We start from the raw sequence: 26,477 nt of genomic DNA, 5'->3' as shown, positions 1-26,477 counted from the left end.
AAACAGCTGTATTTATGCTTTAGTACTCAAATCCAAGGTCGCATTTGCATAGTGGAGGTGAAGAGTTCAGCGTCTATGACCCTGCTCATAGTGTACCATGTATTCTCCACCACATTTTAGTATATTTCCTGAAATCCACATGCTCTGGGATTTTTAGAAATATAAGGAAATGAAGAGACTCACCCATGGACTGCCAGCTTCAAGTCAGGAACGCAGATGTTGTCCTCTCCACAGTCCAACAGAATCTGAGCCTAAAAGATGCACAATGGGGGTGATAAAAGTTTTAATAGGGGCTGCAGTCCCATGGTGACCATACAATAGGTTCCGACTAAAAACACACATCTTTTACATGTGAAGTGAATTAGGCACACGAGATAAATCAAATATCTTTTTAAGGGAGACAACAGGATGAGTGTAGCAAGATGCGACATGTGGTATGACTAATACATTCCACTTCTGTCTCCCGACCACCATCCAACACCTAACACACACACCTGGACCGCAATCGTCCTTATTTACAAGGCATCATCACCGCACATCAGACAGTTAAAAACAGTGTTGTGGCTCAGGGGGACAATGGCTGACTCAGTGAGCTCATGACAGGCACAGACACAGTCCCCTGAACCAGCTGTCCTGGCACACACATGCTTTCTGTTTGCGACGTAAGAGGAGGAAATGATGAACGGAGGGGAAGAGGCCAGCCCGGAGAGACCGAGCCAGAGGAGATACTCCTGTGGAGCTGAGGACAACACTGCCAGCTCCCAGCTCTCACCAGCGTCCCACATCACAGCGCCATGTGGCAAACCGCGCTTTCACCACATGCTATGCCACCCAGCAAACCACAGCAGTATAGGCTATATGATCATATGGAGAGGGAGGAGCCTAAGACCTAGAGGAACTTACTGAGACATAGGATATCTCTGTTGACCTGAAAACCAGAAGTGGGGGGGTTCAGAGATTACAGTGGAGGGAGAGACAAGAAAGGAACAGAAACACAGCATCTGACCGCTGAACGTGTGGCAGGGCAGCGGCAGGGAAAGCCTTGCGGATTGCTAAATTGCATCCCGCTGTGACCGTGACAGTGTGATGATGCTCATGACGATGAGGATAATAAATAGAAATGGAGGAGGAGATTAGAGAGAGCCAAGCGCCTCCCTTGTCATTACACCATCCAGGGGCTCTAATTATGGACACCATGGTAACCGCCATGCTAACTTAGCCACATGTGCTCCTGGGCCTGTATGTCTGTGTAGGTCGGGAAAACGACATTTGCAGTTTAACAACAACAACACTGACATCAGCATGTGACATAATGAGGGCAGGCGTCGTGCAGTAAAATCAAAACTTGGCAAAATGAGTGGAATCCATTTATCAAAGTCATAATCATTTGATTTAAATGTTATTATTTTAAGAACAATGAGGGCATGGATGCGCAATTGCAGCCGTTTTCTAGTTCTAAAAAGGTGACAACAACTGATCTTTCCTGATTTTGCATAAATGTATGCCTTCGTTCACGATCTAAGAATGATACCAATTAACAGATCCATCATAATACCATAAATCTTTGCAGAGACATGTGGAATATGTTAAGATGAGAGCGAGAGTGAGGCTCAACCATTTCTCATTCTCACTCCAGTTTGAGGAGAGCAAGTACTTGGCAGAGTTGATGAAATGTTACATAGCCTGCCACACATTCTCAAAGCATATGTGGAAATAAATAGGGCATCATGTGTCTGATCAAGGCCAAGGCTGCAGTATAATAGTCACCCTTCACTGTTTATACACCGTTATATTCAAAGTCTAAAGCAAGATTAATGAAATATGTTGGCAGTTTGACATTACTCCCACTCCCATTTTACACATACGTATACATATCAGGTTTGCCCTCTTTGGATGTTTGGCAAAAAGGGGATTTTTTAGGTTTAAGGTTGATTTTTTTTTAGCTCAGGCTTGTCTCAAGGTCTCGGTTCAGCAATAGACCACATCTGTTGGAGGCCCAAACCGCTTTGATATCTAGTAAGGACATCAATGATAGGGTTCAGTCCTGATCCACCAGGAAAAAGATACACACCAGGATAGAGAGAGATATTGAGAAAGAGGGGATAAAACTACGCTCATTGCCGTCCCCTGAATGCTCCAATCCGGTGGCTATTGCTGAACTCACATATGGTGCACGCTGTGCCACGGCTGAAATGATGCCCAAGTGTTAACATGTTGAGCCAGCTCTACATGCTGCCAGAGGAAAACTGGCAAGACGAAGAGAGATTTCAACCAGATGGGCAAATAGCCCGGCACTGCCCCACCCTGAAATATCTACTAACCCTCTGTGCCTGTGCAGCTCTGGAACGAGTCACCTATGTACCTTAACGCAACCGAGCAGGCCAAGAGTTATTCCTGTGGGGACAGCTAAACACTCCACTCTACATGTGCCTCACATTTTCATTTTGAAAACAGCTTTCCAGACACGCTGGACTTCTTCCCAGCAGAGCACTTTAGAATTTACATTAAAAAGAACAGACTCACTCTTTCATCAGGGACAGGAGAGAGTCTGAGTAGCTGGCCCGTGAAAAGGAGAATAATTACTCAATGTGGCGGATATTCTTATCATCAGCTCAGAGAGAATGAGTCTAAGTAGTCTTAGAACCAGATGTACATTATTAGTGAACATTGCCCCACTATATGTTGATGCTAGAAGCCCTGTAGATCACTCCAGGATTAGTTAACTGAGCAGGATAAGAAATCAGGGAAGTGTAGTGCATGTCAAAGTACCTTCTGCTCAATTACGTTGGTGGCCTGATAGTTGAGGATGGGCCGCAGGCCGTGGGAGTCAGCTGCAGCTTTGGGATCCAAAGTGAAGTTCAAGGCCACATAAATGGAGGAGAGTTTATCTCTGAACTCTTTCTCATCCTGCAAAGAAACACATAACAGGGTTTTTTCTAGATGAAATTTGTACAAAAAGTAAGAATTTGTTGTTAAAAAATGTCCAATGGCTTAAGTTTGCATCATAATCACAGTTATCGCTTCATATTATTCTTTTCTTCTTTCTACTTTTTTTTTTTTTTTTATTAGTGAGAAAGGGGGCGTACTCTTAGGTAGATCTTTGTGTTGTTGCAGATGCGCTCGCCATGGCGCACCCTAACACTCCGCTGGAGCAAGGGCTGCTGGGAATCCAAGAACAGAGCTCTCTTCACTGCACCTTTCTGCTTGTGCTTATGACTATCGAGCTGCACCTCCACCTGGAAATCTGGAACACATAACACATATACGCACAAATGAGCATTCATAGCATGATGAATGTTCTTGAGTCACGTAATGACAGGTTTAAAAAAAGACCTCCATAAATACTCTGAAGCACACACAATGTAGTCAATGTAACTTAAACATAATGGCAGGGAGAACACTTGTATATAGAGGAAGGACTCATTAAAGGTAATAACTAGGGGTTGATAGGGAAAGGCACTGAGTACAGAAGAAGTTTGATCATTAAAGTTGGATCACAGAAAATATTTGGCACACTGCATTTCCTTTTTTGTCATAACAAAATCTAAAAAGCTACATCACCTGACAAAACCTACAGGCTGTTATGGATTTAAAACATTACCATTGGTGACTATCTGACAATTTCCTCACTTGTAATAAAGTGCAGATGTGGAAAATTGGCTCACCTAGGATGCCTGGTAGGTGCTTCCCATCAGCGGATATGCAGAAACTCAGGTTGACACTGTTTTGGACAGAAGGGACAAGGACATGATGAGGGAAGCATATTCTTTTATGGCAGAGATTCAGTATAAATATACTGTACACAGAAGATTCACCCTCACTTGTTCTCTCACTTTCTCTCATGGCCCACTTTTCTTGTGTCAGCTCCTTACATGGTTCACGTTACGAGGCAAGAGCCGTAATGGGAATACAATGAATAATATGAAAAAAATGCCAAATGTTTAGAGACATTCTGGCATCTGACTGCTTTCACCAGCCAGGCTGATAAATCGGTGTGTCTCTGTTTCCACCCTTAGCCCCCCACACACAAAGGAATAGCAGAGTTAAGAAGGGTGAAATTGGGCAACGACTCAGGTTTCAATGCTGACCAGTCAATGGCTGTCTATATAAGCCTGTAGCTCTCTCTCATGACATCAGCTGCACAACACGGTGCTGCTGTCCAAAAGTCTGCAACCCCAAAACCCCCAATCCTTTTACTAGTAAACCCACACTAGAGGGACGGAGCAGAAACTGTAAGAAGTGAGAAAGGAAAAAGGGAGAGTCTTTTGCAAAAAAAAAACACAGGAAAGGGAAGAGAAGTGAAAAATGAGACAGAAAAAGACAGAGAATACAAGGATTTCTTTGGAGGTGTAGTAATAACTTCATGTATACGCTCCTGTGTCTGCCTGTTTCTGCAAGACTGTGTGCGCACGCTCACGGGAGTCTACGTGTCCTGATGTTTCCCAGCTGTGTTCCACCACCAAACAATATCTCATTCAAAGCAACTGCAAAAACCTTCCAGCCCCTCCCCTCCCACCCTCCTTCCCATTATCCCCTCTGTGCTCCCTTCACCCCCACAAAAAACTCCTCATCACCAGGCAACGTAGCGTAATCAAGACACATGTGTATACAAGAGTTTCCTTTATGGATCAGGATCTGGAGAGGGGGGGAAAGCAGACACATGAGTGCAGTGTCAACCATGTCGAGCAGCGATCAACCGTCGTCTGTTTCCTCTCCCCTTTTCTGGAACTGAATACTGTGCACATTTGGAGGAGGCCAAAAAAGGCTAACAATGCTGCTATTCAGCACATTATTTTTCTGTTCCTCAGCTGAAGCAGTGTGATATGAAGACATTTTGAATATGGGTCAGAGAACAGCAGCGCTCGGTACAAATGAATACCGTGACTGCTGATAGAGAGGATATTCCTTATCAGAGCTTCCTGTCAGGATAGGAGTGTTTATGCACGCAGGAGAATGGGGAAACCCATCTTTTTTGCAGTTGGGTCAAACAAATACCAATAGAACAGTCACAGGAAGCTGAGTGTTGGTAGTGGACCAGCTGAACACTCACCAGGAAACAGGAATGCTGGTGTTTCCATTAGTGACGATGCAGTTTTTCTCTTCAGGGTTGATCATGGTAGGGTAAACTGTCAGGGAGGCACTGGTGTTAACTATTGGCCGGGATCTGTGAGTGAGAAAAAGAAAGTAATTTCAAGACTCAATAAATTTCCATTTTTACAACATTTTGGGAAATACACGTATTCACTTCTCCAGAGCCAGGCTAACTGTTTCCGCCTGTTTATATTTTTCATGCTAAGCTAAGCTAACCGTCTCATGGCTCCAGCTTCATATTTATTCTACACACAAGCGGTATCATTCTTCTCATCTAACTCTTGGAAAAAGAAAGTGAATAAGGATATTTCCCAAAATGTCATACTATGCCTTTAAACAAATAGACTGCATGATTACATACAGTATATGATTCAAAAGAACATACCTATAGAGGACTGCCTTATTAACACCAAAGGCACCAACAATGAGATCTGAGAAAATAAAGGAAGAGAATTAGAAAACATACTAAAAAAAGATATTTATGCTAATGATTACATACTTTTAACCTCACTCACCTGGGTATCCATTCATGTCCAGGTCCTTAGCACCTCTGAGGGCAAATCCAAAGCTAGCAGGTATAGTCCCAGCAGCCCACTGGCCAGTGATCACCTGAGATGGCTTTTCCCTGAGTCCTTCTGAGTATCCATTATAGATGTAAACCAGTCCCTGCTTCTCATCCCCTCCAAATGGACAGCTGATAGCCACATCTGCCAAGGAGCAAAATGTCAGGAAAAGCATTAGATCAAAGAGATCCTTGGTGAGATATATTTGGCAGACTGTGGCTAAATTATTTTATACAATAATATCGTCTAGTGTCTGGCAAAAAACAGGTTAGGCTGTTGCCATGGTAGCCCAGAAAAACACATAGGGTAACAAAACTCATCATCTTGGCCTGTGCTGTAGCTGTCTAGTAGAATGAAATGGAAAAAAGAACTCATTGGAGAGTTGTTTTCAGAGTTCCTTCTTTGCCTTTGTTTGTTAGTTTGTTTCCTAGTTTGCACTCTGATGTTTCATGTTCATGCAGTTAAGAAGAAGCGGAAGCAAAAATGAGTCATAATGTTCCGAATTCCCCCCTCCGCAATCACAATATTTACCATTGAAACCATCCTGGTTCAGATCTCCCAATGGTGCAATGGTGCTGCCAAATCTCCCAAACACCTGAGTGCCTGTAAGGTGAGGTAGGCTGAGCTCCAGGTTTAGGGGGCTTCGCTGCAGGTAAACATAGACCCGACCCATCTCTTCCAGACGGCCATCAGAGCCCCGGACCATGAACATGGGAGCTCCCACCAGCAGGTCAGTCATCCTGCAGACAAGAAAGGAAGATCACACAAACTCATTTAAGCTCAGACACATTGTCGCCTGAGGTTCCAGCTGTAATGGGTTGCTGGTGGCATCCAATCTAGATTCTGCCCAGTTATTAGGGGTCATAGCCTGGACCTGTTTTTTACGCTTTGTTTAAATATTGATTCTATTTGCTCTGAGGAGCTGCATGTTACTGACCATGAATGTGCTTTGTTCAACCTGTCTTCTAATTTAGATTCTCTGCCCAGTAAACATTAAATCACCTCTCAGCTGAGAGGTTTTCTACAGCTTTTGACCCAAGCGCAGTGTTGTCTTCTCACGATCATCATCCATGTGCACTGTCTCCATTACAAAGACCTTTTAACTGAGTTTAACAACATTGTTAAAGATGTGAGGGCTTCCTACTGTGACAACCTAATTTCCTCCAGTGAACGCAATCCTAAAGTCCTGTTTGATACCATCAACAACATTGTCTCTCCTGCACCTCCTGATGTGCCTGTATTTTGAAATAAGGATTACGGCAACTTTTTTCTTTGTGAATAAGATTAGAGATGCCAGGGCTAGCATCATCCCCTCCTCTACCCCCTTTTATGCCTATCCAACTCGGCCGTCAATTTTGGACTGCTTCTCTCCTATTTCCCTGCAAGACCTCACTGATCTGGTGGGCTGAATTAACACTCCCTCAAGCCCTGTAGATGTTTTACCAAATTCCATGCTTAAAAATGTACTTGGGTCTATTGGTCCATGCCTGGTCTCTATTATAAATAGCTCCCTGCAATCTGGTTGTGTCCCAGCCTATTTTAAACATGCAGTTGTTAAGCCTCTTCTGAAAAAAAAAAAAAAACTAACCTTGACCATTCCTTTCCAAAAACTACAGGGCTTCAAAAGTCCTAGAGAAAGTTGTTGCCAAACAGCTCACTGCTGTCTTGACTGCTTGACTGCACACAACATCTTAGATGAATTCCAATCTGGTTTCAGTCAGAAGCATTCCACTGAAACAGTTCTTCTCAGAGTCTCCAATGACATAATGATGTGGGTGAATGCTCTGTTTTGGTGCTGCTGGATCTTAGTGCAGCTTTTGATACTGTAGAACACAGCATCCTGACTAAAGGGCTTAGGCAGTGGGCGGGTGTCTTCGGGAGCACCCTGGACTGGTTCTCCTCCTATCTCTTGGTCCCTACATGTCTGAAACTGCTGCTCTTTCCTGTGATGTGCCTCAGGGCTCTGTCTTGGGTCCTATGCTATTTGCTCTGTATATGCTTCCCTTAAGTCATATTATTAGCAAATTGAAAGGTATCTCTCACTGATGATATTCAGCTGTATGTCTCTTTTAAACTTGATGATACTGATAAACAAGCTGTTTAACACAATCGTCTGACTTCCATTAAAGACTGGATGGCTAACAATGTCCTCATCATTGCTTCAGATAGCATAGATTCCAAGGTTGCTCAGTGTATTGGGTCCCTTTCTTCAGTTGTACAGTCTAATCTTAGAAATCTTGGTGTTATATTTGATCAGGCTATGTACTTTGATCAACATGTCAAGTCACTAAGCCGTACATGTTTCTTCAATTTAAGAAATATTGCCAAACTGAGGTCTGTTGTATCACAACATGAGCTAGAGATGATGATTCATGCTTTTATATCATCCTCGCTGGACAACTGCAATTCCCTTTCCTCCTGCCTCAGCAAATCGTCCTTGGACCATCTACAAATGGTCCAGAGCGCTGCTGCAAGGATGTTGACCAGGTCCAGCAGGATGACTCACATCACAGCCATCTTATCATCTTTACATTGGCTTCCCATCAAGTTTAGGATTCATTTTAAGGTTCTTGTTTTCACATATAGAGCCCTGCATGGTCAGGCACCTGTCTACATCTCTGACCATCCTTATATCACCAGTAGGTCACCTAGGTCTTCTGACCAGGGTTCACTGGTTGTCCCTCATGCTCAACTGAAAACAAAAGGTGATCATGCCTTTAAAGTGGTGGCTCCACCACTGTGAAACGCTCCTCCTATGGACATACACATACAGCTGAAGACTCACTGCTCTGTGAAAAGTGCTACAGTAAAAAAAAACTTTACTTACTTACTATTACTTAGCAAGAAAGAGAAACAGAGGACGACGGAGAGGTTGAGAAAAACAGACAGGGAAAAAGCTACCACTCACCCATCACTGTTGATGTCAGTTGTCGCCACTGCATAGCCAAAATATGATCCCATCTGTAAACAAAAGTGTGTCCATGAGTTTGGCCATTGAAAATCTCATTGTCAAAAGCCATTAACATCATAAAGATTTAGTTGGTTCTTACTTAATACCAAACAGTCATGCTATTGCAAAATTCAAACTAGCTTTCAGCATTGATAGAATAAAGGGAGGCCTGAAGGAAACATGAAGGCTTGATGGGTTTTACAGGTTTGTTGCATGATAGGCCCAGTTTAGTTCCATTTCTGTTCCAGTTCTGTTTCATTTTCTAAATTTTCTGTCATGAAGCTCAGTCTGAAGACACGGTCTAAATTGCCAGAATGTAAGCAAATTCAATTGTGATTTTATTTATTCAGCTGAGTCAATCATCACTTTAAACGAGCTCAGTGCTTTTCTATTCCCAGAACCATTTGCACAAATTGCCACTGCACTTTCCCCTCAATAATTGAGCTTTACAGCAAACCACGAAAGAGACCAAAATCTAGTAAAGAGAACATTGGAAAGGAAATTATTTTTGCTTACACTGACTCAACAAATTAAGAGCTCACATAAGAGGCCAAGCCATGAACACACAGAGGAAGCATGAAGGATCTTTCTGTATAGAGGGCGGACATAGGACCTCTCTGACTCACCTGCTCGCCAGTGTAGTTAATCAAGGCCTTCAGATCTGTACCATTCAGAATGGACACCTGCAACACAGCAGCCACATATGGTGAACATCTTTTTATAAGGTCTAATATAAGCATAGTCTCTGGTATGGAATTCACTGAAAAAACAATCCCCGTTGTGACAATATCGCTAAGGCTATTTTTTTTCCTTTATTTTCCTGTGTTAGTCCCAAGTCTAAAGCCCAGGTCTCTCATTCTCAAAGCAACAAAACGAGAGCCAAAATGAAAGTGATGATTAAGCTTTCTTACCAAACCGTAAAGCATGAGTCCTTTTGGAACACCAGCCACAAAATCTGAGAGGTGCATAAAGAAATGAAGCAAAGATTTAGGGAGGGTAAAATATGCAGGTCAAGCACAGCAGGAGGATTCTATTGACAAGGTTTCCAGCTCAGTAATCATGTAAAATATATTAGCTGACTTGAGTTTATGTTCATTTCAGCTGTAGCCTTTGCATTTCTATGTGTCTGCCCTTATGTGTTTTACTTTACGCCTCACCTAACATTGGCCACATGGGTATATATTTGATGGACTTACCTTCCACCTGATCACCACTGAATTCCCCGACAGCAACAGAGTAGCCTGAAAGCAACACAAGAGTACAGACATTAGTCTAAGCTTGCATGGCTAACAAACTAAGAGTTTACATTTTAGTCAGCCTCCCTTACCCTGATAGCTGTCATCATGTTTAGCCTGGACCTGTTTGGTCTGGATCTGGCCACCCACAGACTGCATAAAATAGCCTGGGTAGTACGCTTTGATAATGTCCTCCTTAGCTGCAGAGATCACCTGACCTAAAATAAAAACAAAGAGAAAAACGGTAATGCGAATTAACTTGGAAGAACATTTTGAGGCTTGTTTTTTAGGATTTTTAACATGCTTGATTGGTATGTCCTAAATACCTTGCCAAAAGTAGCTGCCTGGCCCTCCCAACACCACTTTGCCATCCTGAAAGATAAAACCTGCGAATTACTACAATGAAAAAAGAAAAAATTAGCCCATAAATCTCTGGTTGTTCACTGACAGGAACATAGTTATTACCGTTGTGAAGTCAGCACTAAATCCTCCCTGGCAGTAGCCTTGTCCTGCCTCTTCACTGATCTCTGAAACAGAAGACAGAAGTGGAGTGGTGCATCATGAATGATTTAAGTTATAACTATTAATATTCAACTAATAATATTTGATGAAAATCATGGAAAAAGAAAATTTAACACTTATCTAACTCCCACATAGAGCTCAGCTGTCATATTAAGATAAGTCTATATAAAATAGATCAATGTTAACGTCACTGGAGATTTGAAGAGAGGTGACAGTTACCTGTGCGGCAGGGAGCATACTCCACGAATTTGGTGAAATTATGAACTGAGAGGTAGCAGGTTCCTGTAGCATCAGAATGGGGAGTGTCCTTTTCAGTCCGCCAGGAATAGAGGGGAGCGCAAGCCTGGGGTAGAGAGGAGGTGGAGAAAGATGGGGATTGGTAGGGGGGCGGGGTGGGAGGGAGGAGATGTGTTGATGAATGGGGTGAGCTTTTAGGTTGAGAGATGTTTTTCCAGTTGCAACAACACCCGGGTGAACTCAGGAGGAGACCTGGGCTGAGGTCAGTGGTACATCTGGAGCAGGGTAACCACGTAACTCAACCCAGGTCACAACCCATACTATCAGACCAAACAACAGGCGGCTCAACTTTGATGTCACAGGAAGGGCACAAAACATTTCTTTACGGTGTGTCGAGACTGGAAGTACAAAATTGGACCTGAATGACAACAACTTAATGGACAGTAATCTGGGAGACAAATTTCTGACAAAGAACATACACATTCCCCCTGAGTGAGACATCATTTGAAGAAGAAAGTTTCTCACAGCCATGTGGCCAGAACAGACTTCAGTGAAAGCCCTAATCATAACAGTGGAGAACACCAATGGAGAAAGGTAGGGCTGAAACTCTAGTCCTTCCCTGCCCAGCCCCCAAAATCATCTTTGAGTGGGTCACCTTACCAGAATTGTGTCACCGTGGGAACGCACGGTGGCGCCGAACCATTGGTGGGACTTGAAATCAACCTGATGTTCTGTGTTGTTGAGAATGGTAGTGCGATCCCCTGGGAAAAAGACACAAGAAAATGAAACTAAGTGATAGCATTATAAAAACATAACAAAACATTCATTCCTTCAGCTGGACCTCAAGTAGCCTTCCCCTCCCAGGCCTTTGGAAACATCTGGACAGCTGGCGGACAGCAGGCTTTAAGACTCCAGTTACACTATTTTTCATGCAAAGACGATCAGGGTGAGAATTTGAAAAGAATGGTATGTGCTACACGGCCACTGTTTAGGAGATCAGGAGATAGTAGTTCTCTTAGCCTGGCCGGGTATGGACTAGCCTGGCCTAACTTAACCTCATTGACCCTTGGCTCTGTTTGACCACCTGGCCATTGACGCTGATCTCCCACTTCAACACTTCACACTTGACAGCAGCAGGTGACGTGACAGATGGTCCGGGGAGTCAGATTTAAACACAACTTTATTGGAAGACAGATGTTACATCTGTGCTGCGATGGAGAATGAAATGCAAACAAATTGATTAGGCAAGGAAGTCATATCACCATCCTATAGCTCATAAACTGAACACTGACATTCCAGTGTATGAGTTGACATCTGTAACGGAAGTGCAAATGTGAGTTGAAGAACCACTCCGCCCTAATCCTTTACAGCCTTGGACTCATTTCCCCTCTATACTTCGTCAAACCACGGGCGTGTTGCAAAAGTGCAAAGCAGCATCTCTCCAGGAACTGGAGGACTGATAGATACTGCAAGAGATCATGACCTATGCGGATGTGAAGAAAGCAGGCTGTGTGTCAGGCCTCTCTATCCCATGCCTGTCCGCCCCTACTCTTTCTTCCCAGCCAACTAGGCAGCCTGGAGCTGGGGGTGAAGGCCTGCTCTGTGTCTTTGTGGAAACAGCGAAGGGGCCAGGGTCCAAGGAAAACATACACACTGTAGCCCGGCTTCCTCATAGCAACCTCCCAGTCATCTCTGTTTAGGCACACACTTCTCTCTCAGTTACTCTGTTTTCATTTTCAATATTATCTCCATCTTCCTATTCATTTTTCTTTACACTATCTCGTCCAAGTCTCCATGTCTATACCGCCCTTTCTCTCCTTTGCTTACAGGGAGTGCTGCCTCCCCTCACCCAAGACTGGAAGCAGAGAGATTAGAGTTTTTTAATAACCCAACTGTATTTCTGCTTAATCTCGATCACTGGGCTTTCCTGCTAACATAATTCATCATGGGCTGACAGCAGTCAACCCTGCCCCCACTGTGTTAAGTGTCCAGGAGTCTATGTGTGAAAAGAAGTGCTTTAGCCATACAGGCAATAACATGACCCACACTTCAAACAGCTCCTTATAAGCTTGTTACTTTAACTAATCTGCCTTAGCTGCATGTTCTTAAAGCATACACCTTCTTAATATTTTCATAACTCAGGGGTCTCTGTTTGGATAAGGCAAACGCAAAACCACGAGAGGACTGTAGAAGCTGAGCAGGATTGTGTATGTTTGAATCATGTTACCAAGGCAACCAGGAGTAAGAGCGAAAAAGTTTGCTTGTGCTTCATAGCGCATAATTGTGATCAGTTATCTGGGCATGTGAAAGAGAGAACGCACATCAACGTCACCGCTTTAAGAAGCCAAGTAAAGTTCTCACATGGCAGCATTCGTTCCACCATTAGTTCTGTGTCACTATAATGAGTGATGAAAAGTTCTGTTTGTTGTCTGTGAGGCGACTGAGGGCAGCCAGCTGGAGTCACGTGAAATGCTCTCAGATGAAAATAGGGGAGATTTAGAAGGGAGATAAGAGTGAAACCCGGAGACGGGCCACCACAACATGTCATCTGACCGAAGTCCCCCCTGGGAGGCCGGTTAGTGCTGTGTGCCCGGCCCAGTCTCTCCTGGGACCAGCAGAGGAGCGTGGAGGTCTGGAGTGCATCCATAGACTCAATTTTGCCTTTGAACTGTGTGTGAGAGGACAGCCATTAGTGGGGTTACAGCCTCTCACTGTGAGTGTGTCTGTGTGTATTTTTGTGTGTGTCGATGGGGCAGAAGACAAATGGCCAAATTCACTCATCACATCAGCTGTCCCTGTGGGAGTACAGACAGCAGGAGAACAGAGGGGGACAGAATGGAGGAACAGGGCTCTGGTTTCTCCCTCTTTCCTCCGTCGCCTCCCTCCCTTTGGCCTTCTCACCTCCCCTCCCTTCCTCCCATCCTGCATGTGCCCCTATCACACCCTCCCTGCTGCCCTTGCTCCCTTCTCCTTCTCACTGATCCATAGACAGGCTCTTATCTCAATGGAAGAGGAAGTGGATGGGAGGGTGCCTATGGCCACTTTGACCCAATTAGTTAGGCTTAATTAAGAGGGTCTGTGGCCTGTGGGTCAGGGCTCAAACACACCGAGAAACAGGGGAGACCTCTGACACCACTTTGTTATAGGAATACACTAGGTACCAATTATCTAGTGGAAGATAAAATATAATGTAGTAGCGCTCTTTTATTCAAGCATTCCCAGTGAAGAAAGTTATTAAAAAGAAAGGTTCCGACTGGCAGCATCACCACTGACTGCTTTTTTTTTTTTTATTGCTCTAGCTTTTACTATCAGAAGTGGCCAAGAAAACAGTCACAACTACAATAAATTAATTGCACCAGTAAATGTCATCAATGTAACAGCTGTTTGGCACAGACACATTTGCATACAGATGTCTATGTATCGGGTGTTCCTCCACTGTACGACGTCTCCGCTGTGATCCAGATGTCGGAACCGGCTCTGGCACTCCTTCAAAGCCCCCTTCAAAATATGAAGGACACTCTCTGCTCAGGGGACTAACCTTCACGGTGAGGCCTCGCTGCTTGCACATGACATCACTCGCCGTGGCCTCCAGCCAGCACCCAGGGATGTGCAACACATTTTATGTTGCAAGAAAAACAGTGCAAAAATAGTGGAGAAAAGGGTACCAAGCAGCAGGGTCCAATAAAAGAATGTTGTTAAAACAGGCTTGTGAAACACTCAGTGGAATATTTCTCCCTATTGTGCATTATGGACGGTAAATTTAAGTTGGCTCACAGTGCTGAGCTTTGATTTCTCAGGAAAGAAGCCAAAGTGTTGTGGTAACTGTCCCTCTACATGTGTGATTCATCCTGTTTGTGTGTGTTTTCAGGTTTAATCTAAAAGCTAGTAACTACACACTATTTTTACTCTGATTGTACCTTTCCTCACTTTGCTATGTCTCCATTGTGCAAAAAAAGGCTGGTGGGTCCTCTGTCAACACACCGAAAGTTGAATCCATTCATTAGACAACCTCATGGACTTCCTCGTGTTCTCCCAAACCACTTTACCTAATAACTGGAGTCCTTTTGTCACAACTGGTGGTGTCTGCTTTACCTGTCATACAAACAGGAGATTTCTTTGTCTGACTATTTGTTTATTGGTTTCTTATCTCCCTATAACTCCTGGGGCAGGGCAACACAAACACGACTTGGAGGAAGGAAGGAGTATCCTTCAAAAACCTGTTCAACACCCCATTATTCTTTTCATCCCCAAAGAAAGGACACAAACAGGAAAAAGAGATCATCCTGTGTCCAGGAACCAATGTAGCCGACAACAGTTCAGTGGAGTGGAACACTGACGCCTGATCCAGACCTGCTGCTGACAACAGGAGCAAAAAGGAAATGCTCTGCTGGCTTGAGAAGTGTACTGAGAAGCTTAAACATCATCTGCAGTCTCTCAACTTCTCAAACAACCACGCAGTAAGACAAAGGGCAGTATTGGTTAATCTGCACAGTTAAAATGAAAAAACAGAGCTTTTTTTTTTAGCATTTCTCCTCAAGCAAAATTATAAGTGAACACATTATTCTTTGGCAGCTAACTAAAAGTCCCAGATTTCAAGCCTTCCAAACAGCATGTGAACACACTGCTTGTATGCCAGTCATAAGGCTTACCTTCGGTATCAAACTCAATGGGGTGACAATCTGATTGGCCGAGGCTCCATGGACAGTAGAAGACAGATCCTCCCTGTTTAACATTGTTCTGCGTTGTGTTGGCCTTGGGAGCTCCTATCACCACACTCGCACTGCAAAGGAGAGACAGAAAGAGAGACAACTTGCTGTAAATCAAATATTACAAGTTTACCAAACCACAGAATCCTTATGAACCTGAATCTCTTTACCAAACCGTTGTAAAAGGTTCGCAATCGTTAGCTCTTAGCCTGGCCTCAATTAAAAATAGCATTCTAGACCTCCCACTCGGCAGCTTTAATCATGATGCAGTACGCACATTTTACCGCTTAGCAAGCTGTATTCTGACTCAGGAGCAAAACATTTTAACAGGTTGCAGCACCGTTACATAATCCCATACAACCGGGGGAAATTGCTGCTACGACGTGTACACGTGATGTTCACAGACACGCTCACTGGGCTTGTGTGCAGTCAGACTCACAAGGAGAAACACTTGCACGGTCACACATGCACCCCTGTGGGGCATATTCAATAGGAAAACAAGAAAGCAGACAGGCTAAGTGGAGTCACACTCTTGTTTCCACAGCTGTGACACCAAACATCCATGTCCTTGGAGCTACACTGTACAGCTACAGGAAGGGCAGCCGACCACTTCAATAAACATAAAGAATCGGTGAGTTTACAGGTGACTCCGACTAAGAACAGACCTCAGAGATGAAAGAGAGGAAGAAAAGGCAGAAACGATGATACATCAATGAGGAAAACCAGGAGTTAGGCAAGTTGGGAAAAAAATGAGTAGATAATGTGTCTTAAGTGGGTGGCTAAGCCATTACCTCATTCTGGACCCACTTGACCCGACAAGCATCACATCACAGTGTGCCGACATTGATGTGGGTAAAGGAGGCATGACACCACTGAGAGCTGATGGTGTCTAGGGGGTTCCAAATCAGGAAGAGCACACCCTTTCCTGCCCCAGATCTTCCAATAGTACATGAACGTTTACATTTTGGTTAAACTTAGCATCCTGCCCCCAAGGATAACTACTCAGCAGGGTCCAGTGGAAGACAGGAGATCCAGTATGAGTCAAAAAGCAGTTTAGCCGTGCAATATTCCAAGGCCTTGTTATCCATGCTAATTAATCCCACTGAACCTATCTATTACCTCAGATGACAAAACGCAAAAAGTTATGGGATGGCTTATGGAAAAACTCAGAAGTGGGCCAGCAGGGCGTGTTGGTGGTCAGAACAAAGCTATGGTTTTGAAAACACACAACTGTGGCAGAAGAAAGGGAAGGTCAGAGAGCAGACGTTTTGAGTTTAATATCTCAGCATTACTGGGTCTTAATACCTCAGAGGAGATACAGTACATCGCCAATTCCAAATGTGGAGCAGAAATTCCCAGTTTGTGTTGGAAGAGAGAAAAAGAAACAAACCAGTTCAACTTGGAGAGAAAGAAACCGTGCCCCCCCTTTATTTCTGACCACATATGCAGACACAGGAATATCCCAGTAGAGCAGCAGAGCTCCACCTGTACAATAATCTAAATCACAGAGCCTTCCTGGTTACAGATTTTCACAATGAGACAGCTGAAGATCTCACTGTCTTTATACTCACGCACAAAAATATGCAAGCAGTCAGTAAATATTTAACACAAGCTGACGACACTTCAGCGCTCATCAACGAGTCAGTATGCCTGTCAGCTGCAAGCCCTCTAAATCTAATTGAGAAACATACATTTCAAAAGATAAACTTATGTTTCAGACAAATTCCCCAGAGGAACAAGGCTGAAAGTTTCTTTCAGACAGAAGAGCAGAGTTCAACTGATGTTTCTATGAAAAAAAAAAACCTTTTAGAAATAATGTGAATGCAAGCACATGTACGCAATAAACGACACCACTGGAGGAGCATGTACACAATAAAAAGGGCAAGGAAATTGGAAGCAGCAGCATCTTTTGTTGAATCAGATCTGAACACAGTCCAGCCATCATTGGTGGTGGCAGCTTTTCAAAGGGGAAAAAAAATACAGGAAATAACAAAACAGGCAGATCATGCTTTAATCAGCATTTTGGCAATTGAGGCGAGTTTTCACTACCTTGCACAGATACACCCAAATGTGCGGACATACATTTTAACACAAACACAGGTTGATAGTGATCTGAAAGTGCTGTAAATGAGGAGGAATTAGCATTTAATGGGTCTTTATCTGGCAAGGATCAGTATTGTACTAACTGGCATTTACCCACCCCTACACTTTATCTGCTATGTGCTCTAAGGGTAGAGATTTTGTATCATTAGCATTTAATGTAGCTCTATCTGCAGCCGGCTGGGTGCTGCATTACAAATTCTTTTGTAAAGGTATGGGAGTGTATTACCGGCTCTTGGGATGGGTATGCAAATATATGTAATTGGTTGGGGGCAAGCGACCATCAGCTGTTCAGCTAAAGGACAGACATGCTCATGTTATTTCTGAGCCACAGTGACTGAGGTGAGTCCAGAGAAAAAAGACTGTTCATTGTGGGATTGAAAGCAGCACCATCACAGGTTTGGTGGGGATCACAGCATGCTGACAAATGTAGCTCAGCATGCATTTAAAAAGCCGTGACCAGTCTTTAGTGATGCTCACTGAAGTGTTTTGGCTACTGGAGAATTAAACCAATATTCACTTGCTCATTTGTCAGCTTCAAGTTGCATTGGACAAATAGCAAACCCATTTCATTATAGAGAGAGCTGAGATATTTCCTTGTGGTGGAGTAGGTGGATGAAAAGAATTAGCACCTTCACCATGTCTAGCATAGCCAACCCCACTAGCTGCCATACAGCAGCCACTAATGACCTCCACCTCCCAGCTGACAATTAAGCGTTAATTAAACTACTGTAAGGGAGTCGGGTTGCATGTGAGGAATGCATAAACAACAGCTTCACTTTAACCAAGGACAGGGGTTTGTCTCATTTGAAGCCCAAGCAATCAGAGGACATTCTACAAAAATATCTCACCATACCATAATTGCCCGACTGTAACCACTATTTTATGTGGGGTTGAAAAATTAGGGGCGATGCAGAGTGCTGGAACTTGCTGATGTGACACTATCATGCGTAGCCATGGCTAATGCAGTTTATGGTGAGGTTACAGAAGGAGGTTGTCAGAGGGTAAATTCCTCCATTGCTCCCTCCTTTTCAACCCAAACATTTTTCCCCGATTCCACATTTAATTGTCTTCTAGCCAGCTGCAAAGCTGATGTCACTTCAACACTATTATAACCGCTTTAAGCTAGAAAGAAGGGGGGGGGGGGGGGGGGGGGGGGATCACAGTCGCATTTGTTAAGCCTGCCAGTGCCAGATGCAGTCACCATCTGCTGTCATAAACACGTCTCAACGAACACTATGGCAAAGACGCCCGGGGATCGGGTGGAGAGAGAAAAAGGAGCTGGTCTTCACAAGCCTCAGCAACACCTCAGAAAAACATGTACAGTGACCCATGGAGTTTACACTGAGCTATCAACACATGCTTAAGCACTGGAGTGGTTCCATATCAGTAAAGGAACTCAAGCAGTGACCTGATTTGAGCTGGTGGCAACTCTTGACCTTCACTGCTCTCATTCCTGCAGTGGACAAATGGAGCATGCCAAAATACAAAAAAACAACTCTCCCCACCCCTCCCCCAACTCTGAAGAATCACCTCACCAACATTAAATTACATCTGGATCGATAGGAACAGAAATATGGAGGTGGACAGTTCATGATCAGCAAATGAAATATGTAATTGTATGATGTCATACCACAGCAATATTTACTTTTCAAAACGTGCATAGGCACTTAAGAGTGAGATCAGCTGAATGACAAAAAAAGGAGAAGCACAAGTAGTGTGTGATGACTTATTCTAGACCACATGGAGCCATACAAATAGTCTCACGTCCTAGCCAAGGCCAGACAGTAGCTGTTTGAATCCTTACGGCTGCCATATGGACGATCGTCTATTCATTCACACACACACACACACACTCACACACACATAACATACACACGTGTTCTCAGTGCTGCTGTCCAGGAGCTTGCAGATGATGAGAGTAGCAGTGCCTGCTGGGATGGTGTGTGTGCTGAGTACAGAGAGTCTACTGTGCTTTGCTGAAGCCACATTTTTTTGTTAACGGTCAGATGGTACCGTAAGTCACAGATAAAGGATTTGTATCTTGCTCTACAAGCCTGGAGAAAGTCATGTCTTTTATAGCAATTTATAGACATTTCCACATCCCAGGATAAACTTGAAACAGAGCCACTAAGATCTGAACCCGCACCAACCAATGTTGATCAGATAAACAGTCCGGTCTGTCAAGGATCTGATCTCACCATCACCACAAAACCATTTCCTCACTATTCTCAAAAGGATAATAGTGAGGGGCAACAGGTGGCCTACAAATTACAAGTGCTGCTAGCCAAAGTAGCCAAACAATGTTGTTTATTGTCACGTAAAAAATTGTGTGGACATCCTAAGGCAACTTAAAATTACAGTTTATGATTTTACTTTGCAGATAGGTAGGAGTTACTAGTCTGGTAACTGAATCAGCAAGTCGACACCAAGCTGATTTAGCGATCATTGTTTTTAACATCTGACCTCTCAGCAAGCAGCAGTCATTCTGAAACCATATTCTACCATCGTTATGGGGGTTTTTACACTTAATGTGTTAAAACCACCAGCTGTTTTGTCAAAACCACAGACCATGTCAACTCACAAGAGTTATGTGAGAATTTCGAAACATCCTGCCACTTAAAAAAACATCAAAATGACTTGTGGTCTAATCTATGCATTCTCTGATAGCAAACTGTTGCCCAACCCCACCCCCCCAAATACACCCCACCTCTTACCACCTTCATAGCCCAACTGCCCTAAAATCCCCCTGCAGAGAGTTTAACTGTCGGTGTTTCACACCTCTCCACAATGCCTACGCCAGGGGGTCCAGTCCTCTCACCTCAGGATAGAGAGGCTGTTGTATTAAACGTGGGGATGGGGGGTGAAGCAGCTGTTGAAACACTTTGTCTGTACACCCCCAACCCAGCCGCACCCACACATGCATATACACACACAGAGAGATCCATACAGAGTAATGGCTGAAGATTACGTCTCATTTCCATCTCAAATATGAGAACTGAGGTTAATTTGAATTTCATCTAGTAGATTGTCATAAGATGGCGTCATGTGCTTATTGCTATATAAAGGATAGTCTTTATCAAGTTACCATAGATGTGAGTCATTTCGTGACCTGAGGGTTAAAACAAACCAAGCCTACTGGCAGTCAGAGATTAAATCTAGTAAAGTATGAGTCAGGATGACCCTGACCAATGGCCAACTCAACTCTAGAGTAGACATGACGTCGCGGGGGCATTCCTAACCTTACACAGCAGACGTGACAGGTCCATGGGCCCCCTGAACATATCACAGGAATTAAAGCAAGAAAAGATTTGTGAGCCTGAAAAATTGTCCCGGAGGAAATATGTACAGTGTATTGAATTAAGTATTATATGAATTTAAAACTGCTCCATGCCTGAAATCAGGCATTGTGCCTGAGAACGACATCTTTTTCCAGTGAAACACACACACAGGCTCATTATATGAATCCCCTTTTACCAACAGACCAGTAAAACCTAGACAGGCAGTTTATGTTTGAGACAGACTGCTGTGTAGCCAGGCTAAGTATATCCCAATTGACCTTCATAGCAACAGACAATGATGTTCCCAACCTACTGGCCTGATTGTTGTAGGTGTATACAAAGTTTGACAACAGAAAATTAAAGCAGCTATTCTGAAGGCCAATAATTTAAGAAAGAAATGAGTCATACTGAGACTTCCTCCAATGGAAAACAGTAAACAATTTCTGCTGTCAGACAAAGAGCCCCATTGTCTGCACATGATGAAGAGAACCTGGATGAAGAAAAGTTTGGCAGCCCAAATATACAAGCTGTGCTCCTGCAAATCAAACACTGGTTTGATTTAGCAACAGGTCCATAGAAAGGGACACCAGTGAAAACATTAACAGAAATGAGAGTGATCATATATGGAGAGGGACGTCGGCGTAGACGCAGAGAAAACATTGCTGCTTTAGTGGCCACAAGAGAACTGCAGTCCAATGTCAATATTAGTTCAACTCTAACCCTGTTTGAGGTAAACTCCAGGAGAGTGACCTACATGGACCGGCTGACCTCTGCATGTGTTCGTCATGGCCAAACCATCTGTGAGCTAATGCACATCACCGACACATCACTGAAGCTCATGCATGGACTGGAACACATTACTGTCTCCATCAGAGGGTCTTCCGTCATCGAACACTGACACTCAAGTCCAACTTGAGATACTTTTTTTTTTACAAACAGTCACTGACTTCACTTGTGGACATGCACCAGAAGCTGCTTTCATACACTCCAGGCTAGGTCTGTTATTATTTACAGCCCCTGACCTTTGACTCTTTCTATCTCTGTATGATCCACTCCCTTATCTCCGCCTGGCACCAGAAAAAGTCAACGAGGAGTCAGTTTCTGTTTGATTATTAAGTGTTGGAGGAAAGACTCATCCCTAAGAGGTCCTTCCCATGATGTATGCATGGGGTATGACATACACACACACTGCAGCCAGACTGAAGAGTTAATCTTCACTCAACATGGAATAACATACACACACACTCGCAACAGGGGACCATATATCCTCTTGCCCTTCCTGTGTGTATCTACAAGAGCTGTCACACACAGTTCACAGACACTATCCTCAGGCGTTCTTCCATGGTGGGCCGCCTGCATGTGTCCAAACTTAATTTTATTACACCAGGCTGAAGGGCACGACAGACCCACATATATTAACTCTGCGTCAAACTGGGAGAAAGTAAGCCTTTGTGTCTGTTTGTAGGCCTGACAGCATCTTCTTCCCTCGTCTCTGCATCTACATCTACCATCATTTTCTACCGATGCACCGCTGTAGTCCTTGCACTGATGAACACCATTTGGCCAAAGTTCTTCAAAAGCAGCAATAATTTTACTCATAAGTTCCAAGCTGAGCTTTGTACAAGTCGTCCTGACAAGAAGAAACTCCCCGCGCAACCCTCGACTGACCTCACCTCGAGATTCCAGCTACTCCCCCGCTCCCCATGTCTCCAAAGCGTTGGCAAAGATGATGTGATGGCAAACACAAGAGATAAGAGAAACTCATTTCACGACTCCACTCATATGTTTTGATGTGTCAGCTTCTAAGAAACTGGTGGCATATACATGTGGTCTGCAGATAAATGCGAGGTCTTAAATCAGCTCTCTCATACTTTGTTTTCTTTGACATTTGACTTGTGAACACATATCCACAGGGAAATTACAGGGCAGTGAGGTTGTAAGAAGCTACACTTAAATATTATTCCTGCTCTGCACATACAAACTATTGTCTCGTCTCCTCCTCCATAAGCATGGTGTCTCAACTGGAGAAAGGTTCAGATTAAGTCATCAGTAAGATGACGTTTATTCTGTCTCATACTCAATGAAACAAGGAGGGATGATAGGGAGAGAGGCTAGACAGTGGGGGAAGGTCTAGGGAATGGATGAATTAAAAAACCCTGCAGAATGACATCAGCATTGGAGGAAGTAAGGAGGGGGATGTTGAAGAGAAACGAGGGGTCCATGCATACAAGCTTCACGTCCTAAATCATACCGCTCTCCTGAAGCCCCTGTTTCCCATGCAAGCAGAGAAATAAAGACCAATAGCAGTAGGCTTTTAAAGAGAGGGACGGGGGAAGAGGGGGGAAATCTCCCCATGTCTGACTGTCTGCCGTCCAGGGAAGTGGGGAGGAGAAACAGGGAAACTAGAGCTGCTGCTGGCGGCCCACTCGGCACAAAGCCCTTTCTCAAATCCCAGCATGCTGGCTGGTTGAACATTCGGCTGAGACACTGCTGGTGCTCAGCAGACACAGACTCAGCCAGGAAGTCTGATTATGTCTGAGTGAAACCTTGACTGCGGCTGCACAACCTTTTGTTAATGATTATTACGATTACAGGGTTGGGTACTAGGCTCACCAAAATGTACTGAATGGGTAGCAACTCAAATGCAGATCTGTCAGCAACTAAATTAACCCGTGCCTTGCTTTTCGATGCACCCCAGTTGATACAAAGACTCCATGCTCCTAGGACAGTCAGGATGGCCCACATTATTATATTGTCCACAGACTACTGGGGTAGACTCGACCACAGGTATGTCATGCATGAGTTTAAGTCCCTCAAAATGACTGATGCCAAAAGCTCATCTGGAAGAATGCTGAGATAGTGGTAGCATGCCGAGTGTCACAGAGATCACGTCCCCACTGAGCCAAGAAGCATCACAATCAGCTGCAGCATTTCAGAGCAATATGATGTGATGGCTAAGCAGTTAACAGGCTTTTTCTGGCATTTAAAGGAGAGAGCAGATTAAAAGGTCAGAATTAAATGTCATTATGTAGGACAATGAGATTAGGATTTGTGGGTGATTCCAATGATTTTTTATGATGAAATCGTTACTCTTATATTGGCACCATTCCCGGTTTAATACATAACAGTCATTTAGAGCACAAATGCGATTCCCTGATCAAATTCAATTACAGTGACTTGTATGTGCACTGAGGGCGTGCGCGCCGTGCGTAAAGCATGTGTCTAGAGAGCACAGAATAGACATAAAACCTTGATTTAATGTCTGAGCCAAAACAACATCCCACAAACGAAATGCGTGTCTTTCTCCTATTGGAAACTTACTGTGTAACTTTAACAGGGGAGTTGTAAGTGTTCTCAAGTTTGGCAAAAAACCCCGATAAAGTGCAATGGAAAGTACACCCTGCGCGCAACATATTTGTGTACAACTGGGTTTTGTGAAGTGCCCAGATAAAATCATAAACAAATGTTTCAAACTTTGCACCGGAGCTTGTTGCTGAGAAGACAATCCTCTTTCTTTTCACTGTGAGAATTTCGGAAATTTGGATTATTTATCTGTTAAAGAAACTCACCTGGCAGAATCTGCCAAATAAAAGTCAACCGCATATCCGAAGTAGCTCCCTGTAGGTCCGCTGTAAACAGCTGGGTTCTCCACGTCCAAGTTAAACGCCTCGCAGACAGGCTGGGAAAAAGTGAGTAATAGCCCGAGAATACAAAGGAGTGAGCGGGCGAGAAGGGATACCGTCCCCGGCGTCTTTGCGCGAAATCGTTCCAAGCCCATTTTTTTTTTTACGAATAAATAAATCCACCAAAGTTTCTTTTAAATGGCGAAATCGTCCCAATTGTTCGTGATTTTCAAGTCCACAGAGCAAGCGTAAAGACAGTGGTGGAATATGGCTAAAACTGCATCCCTGTAACTCTAACCGGCCAGTATCTCATTAATGCTCCGTCAGCTCCTCTCTGCGTCCTCTCTCCTCTCTCTGCCTCTCTCCAGGCCCACGCCTTCTCTGCTCACCTAATCATGATACATGGAGCAGGGAGTTCCCACACCCGTGACAAAAGTTTTGGAAGAGGAGGAGCCTGTGATTCCCTAAAAGAAAAACTTTGGACAGGACTCTTCTCATCCACTAACCTATCTCTCAGTATTTGTTTACCAATGCGGTAAAAACGCGATCACTTTTGCGCTTTTGAGCTCTGAGACTTTCTTATCAACGATACTAATTAACCAAAAGAACAAAGGATCAAAAACCCTCCTTTGGATTTTTATCTCACAGTTATCTTCACCTTTTGAGGTTGAAGTTGCTGTCAGAGAAGACGACCTGATAGGTGGTGGAAGGGTCAATGAAACTTCAAATGTCCAGCTAATATAAGGTCTGCTGGTGGCATGTCTCTGCTCTCTATTACATGATAATCTCATTGATCTTTATCTGTTGAGGTTTTGCACAGATAAGCCAGCAATGCAAACTATTACAAAGCATTGTTTTCTCTCTGTTAAAGCCAAACTTTCTTTGGCAATAACCACAAACCTGTGTTCATAATTTTGACATTTCCCAACAATTTCTATAATTCTGTATTTTTCTTTTTGCAAAAACCAGAAATAAACACATCCACTGCTCCACTGGTCAAATAAACTTTCCCAAACGTACAAGCAATAACTAACTTGCACAACCCCACACTAATTATACCTTTACCACACACCCTTGCAACTAAATGTGTGATCCATATGTATTTCTATCTAATTACAGTGTTGATCTGATTTGAGCATATGATGTCTTCTAATGCTGTCTGGGGGGGTTGTGGGAAGATTTGGTATCACTGGTTCTGAGTCACACGAGAGCGAGGAAAGTGGTTAGGCTGCGAGAAGCAACTACTCACTGCAATGAGACCTTTAATAAACCTATCCGGGCAGGCTGGAATTAGTGACTGTTGGTTTAGCTGATTCACTCGAAGCCTCAGGGATTGAACACAGGGGCCAAATTTGGCTGTGTGGCAGTAGCAACATGAACTCTCTGTCAAGTGCTGCTCATATTTATAACTACTCTGAAGCACCCCGACACAGGGGGGGGGCGAAGAGTAGACCATACAGACCGGTGAGGGTAATCCTGAGTGTCTGGTAGGGGGGCCCGTTCACAGCTGTTGGGGGCACTTGATGGTTCACAGCCCTAATCCTGGAGTGGTCTCATTCTCTCGCTCTGTTTTTAGGTCTAAAAGACGAAGATGAAGGAGAAATGGGCTCCCAGGCGTGGTTGGGAGCCGTCAAAATGAGCCCAAACTTTCCCACCGGAATCGTGATTTGTTGTTTCGCAATAAACATGAGAAGATGTTTGTGCATCTGCCACAAACATACCAATGATTTTAAAATAGTGCGTCAGCTCATGCCAATTTGATTTGTGTATCTGGATATTCCAAAGGTCTGAAGCCATAGGTGGCCGTCATAGTCATGTACACAGAGAGCCATGACCTCATGTATGAGGTCAGTCAGAGGGGACAAACACATACTTTGGAAATAGATAATACTGGTATCAGCTGTTAGTCATTCTCTCCTTTACTGTCTGCCTTGAACTGAACAGCTCTTGTGTTATCTACACACACAATTATCTATTTGATCCCTTAAAGGATCATGATTTGACAAGAGAAATATTCCTTTCAAGTGTTTTGCCCCCTCTGTGTGTGTGTGTGTGTGTGTGTGTGCGCACGTGTGTGTGTCATCCAGTAGCAACTTAACCTGCAAGCCAGCACATATAAAAGTGTATTCCAACCGTTTGCATATTTTGTGTGTGAAGCCAGAGCCTGAT

General features: G+C 43.8%; 1 protein-coding gene across 1 annotated transcript in view; it reads right to left on the bottom strand.

Moving 5' to 3' along the window:
• itga5 (integrin, alpha 5 (fibronectin receptor, alpha polypeptide)) overlaps positions 1–24,706 on the bottom strand; it is a 34,414-nt gene extending 9,708 nt beyond the window's left edge. Inside the window, exons 1-19 of the mRNA XM_042410285.1 lie at positions 24,255–24,706; positions 15,248–15,378; positions 11,259–11,359; positions 10,581–10,704; positions 10,305–10,366; positions 10,166–10,211; positions 9,932–10,057; positions 9,801–9,845; positions 9,516–9,559; positions 9,231–9,287; positions 8,563–8,615; positions 6,186–6,394; positions 5,607–5,798; positions 5,477–5,522; positions 5,051–5,164; positions 3,666–3,721; positions 3,087–3,244; positions 2,770–2,907; positions 184–251 (exon numbers count right to left, since the gene is read on the bottom strand). Coding sequence (XP_042266219.1) covers positions 184–251; positions 2,770–2,907; positions 3,087–3,244; positions 3,666–3,721; positions 5,051–5,164; positions 5,477–5,522; positions 5,607–5,798; positions 6,186–6,394; positions 8,563–8,615; positions 9,231–9,287; positions 9,516–9,559; positions 9,801–9,845; positions 9,932–10,057; positions 10,166–10,211; positions 10,305–10,366; positions 10,581–10,704; positions 11,259–11,359; positions 15,248–15,378; positions 24,255–24,463 — 1,979 coding nt within the window. The 5' untranslated portion in view covers positions 24,464–24,706. The remainder of the gene's footprint in view (positions 1–183; positions 252–2,769; positions 2,908–3,086; positions 3,245–3,665; positions 3,722–5,050; positions 5,165–5,476; positions 5,523–5,606; positions 5,799–6,185; positions 6,395–8,562; positions 8,616–9,230; positions 9,288–9,515; positions 9,560–9,800; positions 9,846–9,931; positions 10,058–10,165; positions 10,212–10,304; positions 10,367–10,580; positions 10,705–11,258; positions 11,360–15,247; positions 15,379–24,254) is intronic.
• Between the last annotated feature and the right edge of the window lie 1,771 nt (positions 24,707–26,477).

Source organism: Thunnus maccoyii, chromosome 4 (assembly GCF_910596095.1).
Source record: "Thunnus maccoyii chromosome 4, fThuMac1.1, whole genome shotgun sequence".
Classification (NCBI taxonomy): Eukaryota; Metazoa; Chordata; class Actinopteri; order Scombriformes; family Scombridae; genus Thunnus; species Thunnus maccoyii.
Note: the sequence above shows the minus strand (reverse complement) of the source record. Positions and strands in the feature narration are given on the sequence as shown.